Raw genomic sequence first — 12,491 nt, forward strand, 5'->3', positions numbered from 1 at the left:
TGAAGAATGGAAAGATATATAGTGTCAACCTATTAAAGAGAAACTTTCAGCATCAACTTTACCTGGCTAAGCAGCTTGGGCTTGTCAGATGTAGAGAAAATTACTTCATGCATTTGAAGAAGTGAATCTTGCCTGCATTATTCACTCCAATTGTCAACTTATTAGTATATTAACAATGAAGAATAATGCAAATTCTTATTCCTATCTCATAAAGATTCTAGAGACCAAAGAACAACAAAATGGTTGTCTTATACTTCTGTAGCCTAGTAAATATTAAATAGAGAGTTTAATATATATAACTTAAAAAAAACTGTTAATATATATTATAGTTATTATTATCATATTTATTATATATATTAATAATATTATTAGAATGTTGGATGTTATGATAATATATATAATAAATATGATAATAATAACTATAATATATATTAACAGTTTTTTTTAAGTTATATATATAATTTTTTTTAATGTAGGAAATTAGCATTACTCCCCCATATTCATGATTTCCACTTCAATTTAAGGCATTTTAAGTGAGAATTGAACCCGTAACCTTTGGCCTCTTAGGAACCACTCTTGTCATTTACCCTATTTTTATTATTATACTCAATTTTTATATGTATAATTTGATGTCTATAAAATAGACATAATCTATGTGTAAAATTATCACTTTCTTCCTTACAATTGGGGTACCTTACTCAACAATTGCTTTTATTATTTAGTATGTACTTTATATACCACACATTACTAGTGTAATCACAAGTTCATATCATTCAATAATATTATTATATTTTCACTCTTAAAAGCTCAATATTCTTGAGCTCTTTCTAGACAGTTTCTCACTTCTAAAACTGTACTTTATATCTAGGCAAAATCAATCCATCTCCGTCTTTCAGCAAAATCAGTCTGTCTCGTGCCTTGGCAGATTTTCCCCAACATAATCTGTCCAAAATTCATAATTTTCGTTTCCAACCAGCAACACTCTGACAATTCAAAGCCACTCCCTGATGTGAAAGAATGTCCTTAACATTTCATCCTCTTGGAATGGCCTCTCCGCTCTAATAGCTTCCCAAGGCTATTTCCCTTCCTCTTCCGCTGCCGTCGTTGCTCTCTTGTCATCGCTTCTTCTGCTGCCAGTTGGCAGTCTGCCTCGTCTGATATCTAGCTAGAAGCACTACTACAGCTTCTCGCCACTGATCCCTGCTGCAAAGCGCCTCTAAAAATAGTAGGCTGTTACTCCCTCCAGAGGCACAGTCAACTCCAGCTGCCCCGAATTGTTTCACTTAGGAACATCTAACTCTAAGTATTGGATTATCGATTCAGGGAAATCGGAGCACATGACGGGATATCTATCTCTACTACATGATTTTCATATACAAAATCATTTATCCACCATTCGAGTGGCTAACAGAGCATCTGTACTTAGTTTTCTCACAGCACCATCAAATATATACATGGAGCTAGAGTAATATTCCACTCCCATATCTTGGGAGCAAGAGTAGAACCCTCATTTCATGTTTCAAAAAGCAAAAAGTAAAAAAAAAATCCTATATTGAGTGAATTTGTTAAGTAACATACCTCACTGAGAAGTTTTTCCAGTCATGTTTTCCACCACCCTGAATGGAAATCTTCCTTGCATCCAAATTCAGATCTTCAAACTTAGAGCAGGCTTCAGATTCACCTTCTGATACTTTGTTTCTTCTTTATAATTATAAGTAAAAAAAGAAGAAGCCATTTTAGCAGCAAGATAAAAAAGCAACAAAAATACAATCACCTAAGGCCAACTGACAATAACATGAAAACCATTAAAACTATAGGTATGTTTAAGAACAATGATTCAGAGACCTAAAATAGCTACATCCTTTGAATGTATAATATCTTGATTGTCAATAGCAAAAGATGACCTGGAAGTAGAAGGAACACTAGTAACATGTTGCACTGTAGCATCATCTCCTCTGCTTCGAAGATTCTGCTAAAAAAACATAACAATCAAATTAGAACAATTAACAAGTTAATATAGAGCACTGTCAACATAAATCAAACTACCTGCAGTCGGTCAAGTAAAATGTGTACCTCAAGGAAACGGACATGAAAAACAGGTCTCTTTTCAGGATAATCCTTAGCCTTTGCAAGAAGCTTTATATGCAACACTACATCCTCTATCCTATCCATGTTTATATCCAGCACATAACTGAAACAAACAAACCTCATTTCAACTTATGCTACACTACGATTTATATTCTATCGCAATCAATCAAACGAAAGAGGACAGTGTATACCTAGATGGCAAGCGATCAAAGTGAGCATTCAACTGGTCCAGAAAATAGGGATCAGACAATGCTTCATCATTTCCAATATCCAATAAACGATTGTAAACATCAGTTTTGATATCATATCCACTTAGACTAACAAAACTCCGAGTCGGTGATAAGCTCTCTCCGATTCCTTCAGTCAAATCCATAACCGCTCCTCTACGTAAACACTCAATGACTGAACATAATTTAACAATAATGCAGAATCTACAGAGAACGGAGAATCTTTGAAGGTTGATAGAATCTTCAAATATGAATTAGAGATTTCATAATTGATCATATGTAATTTGGGCAAACCATTTCAAAGCCTTAATAGAAAGGTTTTCAAATATTTCACTAGTTTTGGTCAAGAGAGAGAGAGACTGAGTAAATAAGAGAAATGAGGATAAGGATTGTAATATTGATCATTTAGGCCATGTTTGATTCGGCTTATCCTTCTTATTCTTTAAATTATCTTAACTTACTTTTTTAATTCTTAATTATTATTAAAATTACTATAATAACTTATTATAGAAATCAAACTAACCCTAAGTTTTAAGCTTTTATAAAATCAATTTAGGCATGGGAGAATGAATAATTTATATAAAGTGGAGTCCACGTCTAGAAGAAATCATGACAGTGAGGGCTTACTTGTCATTTACTTATGTTTATTTTAATTAATTATCTCCTATAGGCTATTTGTGCACCTAAGTAGTATGGTTATTTTATTTAACTATAGATACATTTAATAATTTTGGTCATGAACTAACCTCCAATTATCTTACTACTTACAAATAATTATTAAAAAAAATGTGTGGTTGTAATTTAAAAATTATCATTTTCTAACATACATGTTACATCTTTCATAGGTGCTTTGTTATATTGTTCTTTTACAAATTGTTATTAGGATTCATTTTTTAATACATAATTTCATATTTCAACTTTACATTTTCGACTTTGCGACTTTGCGAATGTTGATTTTTTGTGATACACCTTAAATTTGGAAACTCTTTATGATTAAAACATTTGACTATAATTATAACGTCCCAAACTTATGTATCGTTAAAGATACTCATATCTATTAGACTTATTTTTATAGAAGCTCATATTTTATAGTCAAATGTTCATTTGTTAATTGTTCTCCGCGCTTCTTAATAAGCAACAAATGATCTACACGTATGGTTTGGTAATGACCCACATTATTAACTCACGAGTGTTACCTCTATCGAATCCACATGAAATCCTATTTCAACCAAGTTCAACTCCTCAAGCTATAATAATGACATGTGTTTTTCAATATGTAACAAACTTGTTAGAAATATTGGAAAACTTTGAACCAAACATAAAAACACCAAAAGATGTAATACCGTATTCTTTCAAATCATGCGGTCTTGATCTTGTCAAGCAGAACACAAGTCAGAAATTAGAATCGAGGGGAGTTTGAAATTTATGTTAAAGAAATTTAAAAAAGCATGCAGATTGGGCAGATTGGGGAGAATCAACATAAGTCAATCTATCTTATTAACCATTAATATACTAATATTATTAGTTTTAAAAGATTGGAATACATATATAAATGTTTTATTAGTAAATACTTTTTCTTTTGAACTAAACATAACTAAGCTAGCTCAGAACGACCTTTTATTTATATATATTTGTCAATGCAGTAAATGTCTTCGAAATATTTACGGCAGAAGTCTCCCTTCCATAACTGATTCGAAAACATTCTATTTTGATTTTTTTCGTATGAAAATGTATAGCCTCAAACAGGGACGAATCCATAAATTCGAGTTGGGGTGAACTTGAAAATTTTTTGGGTTGTACATAAAAAAACAACGAGAAAATTATGGATAAAACGAGATTACGTGGATAAAAGTAAATTTTGTATTTTTTAAATTAGATAAAAAAAAGTTATATATTAATTTTTTTTAAAAAAAAATTAGAAGATAATGTCACATTTGTACCGTAAATCTATTCCTAGTATCAAATGAAAAAAATAATAATAATAATAAATGAAATGGGAGGTTTTAAAACTGACTGCTTCCAACAATAAGTTGGAAATCTTGTGTAAGGAATCTCCATATCCATGGGATGGATAAAGATCCAAAGTTGAAACAGTACACAATTATAGATTTTTAATATAATTAAATTAATTAATTATTTATGCAAAGGGTCAGTTGCTGCTTTGTTAAGCTAATTGGGCTAAATGATATTTTATTCCAGATTAGGTACAATAATAGTTTTCTCCAATAATAATAATAATAATAAAAGGTATATGATTGATTCAAAGTATATATCCTTGTCCAAGGAGAGAATATTACAATATACTTATTTTTCTATGTCTTCCAAATTCAATCAAATCCATATTCTCTTGCTCTTTCTTAGAAGTTTTCCCTTGTTTTTATGGTCTTGTATTTATCATTTTTGGAAACTTTGGTATGTGTGTTAAATTTGAAGTGATTCACCTTTAATACAATCATGTTTCTATTTAAATTTTATTGGATATTTACATTTTGATTTTTAGTTTCTTAAAATTTTGAATTGATCTTCTAAGAGTTATTTAAATAAAAAGACTTATATATATATATATATAATATATATAATAAACATATTTGTATAAAATAAAATATAAATTATTACAATTGAGTGATTCATGATGTAATAATATAAATTAAATATTATAGTATTGTTATTATGATTAAATGATATTTATTAATCCTTAATAATTCACATCAAACAAGATCTTAGTTTGTAACAACCATTTGAACTAAAGTAACTATGATTTAGGGAAAAAAAACAAAAACCACTATGAAGTGGGAGCAACTTATTGATGTTATTTTTTACCCACTATATATGATGTGTCACTTGAAAATAACAAAAATAATTATTTATATGAAGAATGGATTATAACATCATATTGACATTTACCATTATTTGGTGACCACTTGAAAAGAAAAGAAAAATGAGATTGTTCAATAGAACTTGGTATATTGATTCTTCGAAAACTTAATCATCACTTCTATAATCTATATTAACATTATCGCAAACTTAATGTTTCCCTAGTTTAAAGAAAGCTTAACCCGAACTTTTTTTTAGAAAATCTGAAGAACCATTAAAGAGGAGATAAAAGGGTACACTAAATATTGAAGGGGCATTTCCGTTGACGTCCCATTTAGTAAAAGAGATTGGAACTGATCAAAGGACATGAAGAATATTCTAAATAATTTGATTGTTTCTTCTAAAGTCAAGAGAGAGCACTGGAAAGCTTAAATTCTTTTAGCCTAAGGCAAGCATAAACAAGGAGACCAAAATTTTAAAGTCAATCCAATCCCCATATGCGCTCGGGTCGGGTTAGGCCTATGCAAATTATAGGTGATGAGATCCTCTATTACGATTGGGTCGACATGTTCATAACGGATGATCTTGAATCTAAATGGATTGATCCGCCTTCAAACCAAATATAAACTATTCTAAAAATTGTGAATATGCATAATTTTAAATATAAAATTGTTGAATTAAATATGTTTTTTGAAATTATTATTTGAAAACACGTTTAATATATATTCGGTTTTAACAAGAAAAACTAGAAAATTTTATTTACAATTTGATTTTGATTCTCTGGTTTCTTAATTTTCGGTAGGAGGTTGTGTGACCTTTAGTTTTTTAATTTAATTCATTGTTTGCTTCTTTAATTCTAAAAAATTAAAAATCAAAAAAATGTTTCTTTATTTCATCTATAATTTCTCTTTTATTTTATCCAAGTTCACCCTAAATTATTGTAAGCTCACGTAACTCTAATTATTGCATCGGTCCCTGATTTGAATGGATTAAGGGGTCTAAGTTCTATACGATCAAACCATCGGATATTTGTACACCATTAACATTAAGCTGGAATCAAACAAAGCATTTGAGTTGGGGCCTATAGCCACAATAATGTCCAAGGGGAATCGTAGCTGTTCTTGCCGATCAAAATTAGGAAGAAGTTCCCTTAAAAAAGTGAGTGATTTATTTGATTGGACTTCTCCAAACAAGGAAAATAAATAAAGATTTGACTTAGACTTCACACACCTTAATTATTCCCTAATTGGATGAAACCAATGGAATAAAGCTAAAAATCCATATAACTCACTTGGGTACTTTAGTGATAAAAGTTGTGCTTAAGAAAACGTCTTAAGTTGAAATAGAATACCGTGACGGTAGGATTTTGTGCTAGCTTCTTAAATTTGAAAAAAAACTCTATAAAATCTTCAAAGTTTCTCCTTATTCTCAATATTGTTTTTATATATTTGAAATGGTGTGTACTAACCCTCTATTTCATAATGGTCCACTCAATCAAATGATTTGTAATATGATAAACACCTAATTCTTCTTCTTTTTAAATCTCCTTTTCATGTCATGATCCAAACTTTTTTAATGGTGCATTAGTTTTATTTTCCTACATTTAGAATAAAGTTGGATACATGTTATTGTTTTAGTTAGCTTTATGCACCACTATGATTGTTGGCTTTACATCATCCAATCTTAATAACTACTCTCTTCATGATCTTACTTTAACTAAAATATACTTATAATATTTAACCTAATTAAGTTAATTTCACATCCCAACGTTACTTTTTGTGATCACAATCACTTATATCTTCTTAATTACTAATAATTTTAATATCTCTAGTGGAAAAACAAATAAACCATGATAGTCAATATTAAAATACTTTGTTATATATTGCTGTGATGGAATTAATTCCCCACTTAATTTAGGACAGGGGCAGCTAAGAAAAAGAGGTTCCAAATGTTTAATTCCCATTTATTGGGGACGGCTGGAGGTGACGAATTTAGGAATGATTTCTTTGGTTTGATTTTTTTTTATTAGATTGCAGTAGTTATGCTTTACATATCTTAATGTCATTAATTTGCATTGAACTTGTTTTTATATATTTTTCATTTTAGGCATATGGTTTGGGCTATGGGAAGCATGGATTGGGTTGGGTGTAGAAAATTTGATTGCATTGGAGAAATACCGTTGTTTAATTCTTTAATTACGGTAATATAAAATTGTCGATAGTCTAATTAACAATGTCATGGGACTCAACGATGAAATATACGTCGTTAAAAGTCATTTTCCATAGTAAAAGACCAATAACATCAGTAAAGATATACCATCTCAAATCCTTTAGTGACAAAGATAATATAAAACCTACGTTAAAGACTGAAGTAATATAAAACAGCCGTCAAAGGTAGTCTTAACACACGAAAAAGCACATTTAAGGAAAGTCATTTTTTCGTAGCAAAGACTGAAAACAACGGTAAATATATATTGTTAAAGCTTTTAACTGCAGTAATATTAAGCAATAACTACACTATATACTCTTAATTCTCAAATTGCAATAACGCCAAATCTTCAAAATGCCAATATATAGAAAAAAAAATAAGACAAGGCTCATCAAACAAAATGGTAAACATAGTTTTGTTACATATATATTAGACTTACATTTTTGTATACTCAAGTTTGGTTCAAGCCCGGGAAAATTAGAAAAACCATTAAGATCATGCCACATCTCAACTTAATAATCACTTAATTTAATTTTAAATCATTAATTTAAAATTATTGTAAGATTTTTTAAATTTCCATATTGACATCTAAACATTTTATTTTATTTTTAAATAATATATATAAATTTATTAAAAGTTTAAAAGTAACATATCATATTTTAAATTATTTACCTTATAAATGAAAATAGATTAAGGGTTGGGCAGCCCAAAAGGCCCGACCAATTAAACCTATAATTTGAAGCATCAATCATTTTTATTCATTTGTTTATTTATTTATGAATGAACGTCTTTCTACAGGCTCCAACGTGTCATTTTTTTTGTCACATAATTATTTAATTTTATATTATAATTTATTAATTAAAAAAAATACATGAATCCCTTTGCCATCAGTTCGTTTAAGAAAAAAGTCTCCAAATAGTTAAAAATACTAAAATTCGGATCTCATGTATCAAAACAAAGCCCAAATTTGAGCCCAGAATAGTAATTAAGCCATTTTTATAAATATAATACTTTGATTTTAGTTAAAAAATTGTGAGAAAAAAATATGCATTATTTATTTTATATATCTATTTATCATTATCTCACTTAATCGCCTTAATACAATAAAACCAAGCATTCTAGTATTTATTTATCAAGATCATATATTATTTATTGGAATTTCTTTTTCACTTAAATTGAATATGAGACCTTAATTAGCTTCTTAGTCTTGGTGGGTTATTTATAAAATTTTTTATTAATGCTTGTTTGATTAGAGTATTAGAAAACTAGGGGAGTTTAGGTTTGTTACAAAATGTGGAAAGTTAACTAAATTGTTTATTCGACAAACTAAATAGGTTTGTGGCTATTCTTGATCATTTAAAACCTTTTGTATATATTATTTTTAGTTTTTAAAAGTTATCCATTTTATTATAATTAAGATGATTAGCTTTAATTTAAATTAAAATGATTTTTTAAATGCTAATATATATAGTTTAAAATTAAGATATTATATATAGTTTCAATACTAGACTCGCAAAGTCGCGGAAGAAGAATAATTGGTTGAAAAAACAAGATAACAGATTGAGAATGAGTAAGACTTCTCTGCAAGTGTTTCCCAAAGCAAAAAAATGAGTGGGTTGATAACATTATTAAATAAGATAAACTATTTTAGTGTAGGGTGTGCTCCCTAGAATGTCAGTAAGTACGAGTTTACAATAAAAAAAATAATTAAGAAATTTATTGAAAACTAGCGTTTAGCCTGTGCAAATATGCACGATTAATAATATAAAAAATTGTGAAAAAAAATTACGGATAACATTTTTAATTTTATTTTTAACCGTTTTAAATTTATGGGTGGGTCAACCCACAATCCGACCCAAGTATCCATTTATTCAACATCATTATATATATATATATATATATTAGTTAGTTAAAAATTGAATTTATATTAATGTTAAAACGTCCCGCGTTCATCAAATTTAGTGTTGAATTTAAAATATAAAGTCTTAGGAAGTATCCTAGTGGGCAAAAAGTTGTACTTGTTTTTGTTAGGTTGCATGTTCAAAACATACCTCTAACATTTTTAATTTTATTTTTAACCGTTTTAAATTTAAAGACGGGTCAACCCACAATCCAACCCAAGTATCCAAATTAAACATAGCTCTCGACCCGACAATCCAAACACTTTAAAAATTAAGTATCATTATATATATATATTCTTAGAAAGAACACAAATCTATATAAAAAAGAGCTGCACAAAAATTTCATAATAATGTGAACTGAAATTCGAAGAAAAAAAAAAGAAAAGAAGAAGAATCATTGCACCAAGAGTCCAAGATGACAATGATAATATTAATTTAGTTCTTATAAAATATTTTGATTCAATTCTTCTTCTTCTTTTTTTATGTTTTTGTGAACTTCATGTTATTTTCCCACTATATTTTAGTTTTATCTTATTGAATTTGTGATAATTTATACAACAATTTAATTTATACTAGTGATATTGGTCCTTTTTACCTATGGTCTTCACATATTGAGATTTAATGAAAAAAATTCTTACTTAAAAAAGAATTAAAATAAAATATATATTATTTTATATTTTATATTTAACTTATGGAGAAAAGGTATTATTTTGATATATATATATCTTTATCATCAATTAATTTTTCCCAACTACAATAGATTCTCCTAATATTTCTTTATCAAAATCATATTAAGAATTATTAATATAGTGTTTGGTAAGAAGGTTGAGGAACTTGCATTTTAGGTACGTTGAAACCGTATGAAAAAGTTAGTTGTTTTTTAGCACATATTAAATAAGTTTGTGGCCATGCATCATCATTGACAAAATTATTTTCTTTATCAAAAACAAAGTTTCACCTAATATTTATTTAATCAAAATTCATATATAAATATATACATATACTAATTTATAAAATTAGCACACTTGCTTCAATTTAGGGTTATTTATAAATTTTGGTTAATGCATGTTAATTTGGTTAAAAGTTAAGGAACTTACATGGTAAATAAGTTTGTAACTAACCTTTATTTTGGGAATTAAAGGAGAACTAGGGTTTAGGGTTTGATGACACCCAACAACCATGGTCCTCGCTTGAACTCAAAGCGCTTTCACATGGAATCGAACTCGTAATATTTTGGTCTCTTAAACTGACTTTTACCATTGTGTTACCTTGGTGGGGTAAAAAAATTGAACAACGAATTAAATATGAGATAAATGATAAATTTAATACTCTTGTTGAAGAGATTTGTCAAATTTAAAATTCTCCTAATTTTTTGTCATTTAAAAAACTATTGTTATAATATTTTGTTATATTTAATATTTCACCTTATCACCGTTAAAATTTATATATAACTCCGTTAAATTTACTAACATTTAATTTTTTTTTTTAATATAATCTTATTTCTCCTTCTTCTTTCGGTGATTCTATCTCCTCCATTACTTTTATTCAGAACAATAATGGTAATTGATCAGGGTGTTTATCTTCTTCCGATGATCCTCTCTCCTACACTACTTTTATTCTGAACAACAATGGGTGATTGATCATGGTGTTTATCGTCATCAAAGACTTGCGCTTCAAATGAGTGCCAAAGCAACTGTACACTTTCTTATGTCTGCTGAGCCCAAGTGCTCAAAGTAGACGTATACTCCGACGACTTAAAAATAAATTTTCATCCTCCTTCGACGCGACCTTAAACACGTTGTCGTGTAAAAATCAGAATCTGCCTTGTAACAAAACATATATATATGCTTCAAATAAAACCTAAACAATCCAACATAAAGAACAAGTGTATAGATTATGACATTAATGCTTACTTCTCCAACATTGAAGATAAATCTTTGTTTGTTAAAAAAAAAAAAAAAAACAGACGGTGATGTATCTTGTGTATCCATTCCAATTCTAGTTCCTATAATTTGAAATAAGTAAACATCATCAATATCATCAACCCAGTTGAGGAATTCAAACGAGATAATAAAACCCATAAATGATATACCTAAAGATAACAAATTATATTAATCTTAAGCTTAAAATCTTTCAATTTTAGGATTTTCTTAGGCATGTCAGACTTATTACATTATCTCTCCTTTTGTTAAACCCAATAAACCCGTTTTCCTCTTTACACACACCTTTATCCATCTCCTCCATTAAAGAACTCCTTTTTGACTATTAAAGGGACAAGAATTCAGTTTGTCTATGTTTGGGATAAAAAGCCAAGGAAGTAAAAATAGAGCGTGGAGATTTGGTGAAGTCTCTCCTGATTTGAATAAAGAATACAATTTGAGAGTGAAGAGGAGTACAGAAGAGAGAATATTCTATTAAAATATATTTATATTTATATTTAAATAGAATGATAATAAATTTAACGGTGGTGTTAGTACGAAATATTAAATATAACCAAATATTACAACAATAGTTCTATAAATGACAACAAATTAGGATAGTCTTAAATTTGACAAATTTTTTCAACAAAAGTGCTAAATTTATCAATTATTCCAATTAAATATATAACCACAAACACTTAATCAGACATAGAACTTACCACTGAGGACTCAAATACAATACCTTAGGGAGACTGAGATAAAAAGAAGAAGAGGATTCCTTATGACGTTAATCTATCATTTGTTAAGATAATGACAATTTTTAATAGGGTATAATTGGAGAAAATTTTAATTATGGATTTCAGTTTATTGGTATGTTAGAAAATTAATTGAACCCTTCTATATATCAGTTTTATAATTCATTGGTAAAAATATATATATAAATAATATAAATTAAAAAAACAATAGCTGCAATAATATTAATATATAATGATTTAACATAAATATTTTTATTTAAAATATAAATAAAGACCTAGCTACTATTATTATATATTGTAAATATGTATTATATTTAATATTTGGGAGCTTAACTATTAAAAAAATAAAAAGATAATTATCAAACTTTTTATTCTAATTACCAAATTATGTATATTAGAAACCCTAGAGTTCGATCAGTTTAGCAATTTTAAAAAAAGTTATCAATATTAGGGTTTGATCACTTCATGATTTAGTTTTCAGTTCAATTTTGACATTCAATCATCAATCAATTCAAATGAAAAAGGCATATTTCAGAAACAAAAATCTCTTGGTCAATATCTATCTGGCTGTGGTGGCAA

The 12,491-nt window shown here is 28.2% G+C and overlaps 1 protein-coding gene across 3 annotated transcripts in view; it reads right to left on the bottom strand.

The window, feature by feature from the left end:
- LOC124925325 (serine/threonine-protein kinase STY46-like) overlaps positions 1–12,491 on the bottom strand; it is a 30,981-nt gene that overhangs the window by 7,278 nt on the left and 11,212 nt on the right. For 2 of the 3 annotated variants that reach the window (XM_047465295.1, XM_047465293.1), the window contains exon 5: positions 63–132. In XM_047465295.1, coding sequence (XP_047321251.1) covers positions 63–132 — 70 coding nt within the window. Of the gene's footprint in view, positions 1–62; positions 133–1,578; positions 1,702–1,904; positions 1,970–2,073; positions 2,192–2,279; positions 2,652–12,491 lie in introns of those variants that run through there. The other variant, XM_047465294.1, reaches the window with a different exon arrangement.

The sequence above is a fragment of the Impatiens glandulifera genome, chromosome 2 (assembly GCF_907164915.1).
Source record: "Impatiens glandulifera chromosome 2, dImpGla2.1, whole genome shotgun sequence".
NCBI lineage: Eukaryota > Viridiplantae > Streptophyta > Magnoliopsida > Ericales > Balsaminaceae > Impatiens > Impatiens glandulifera.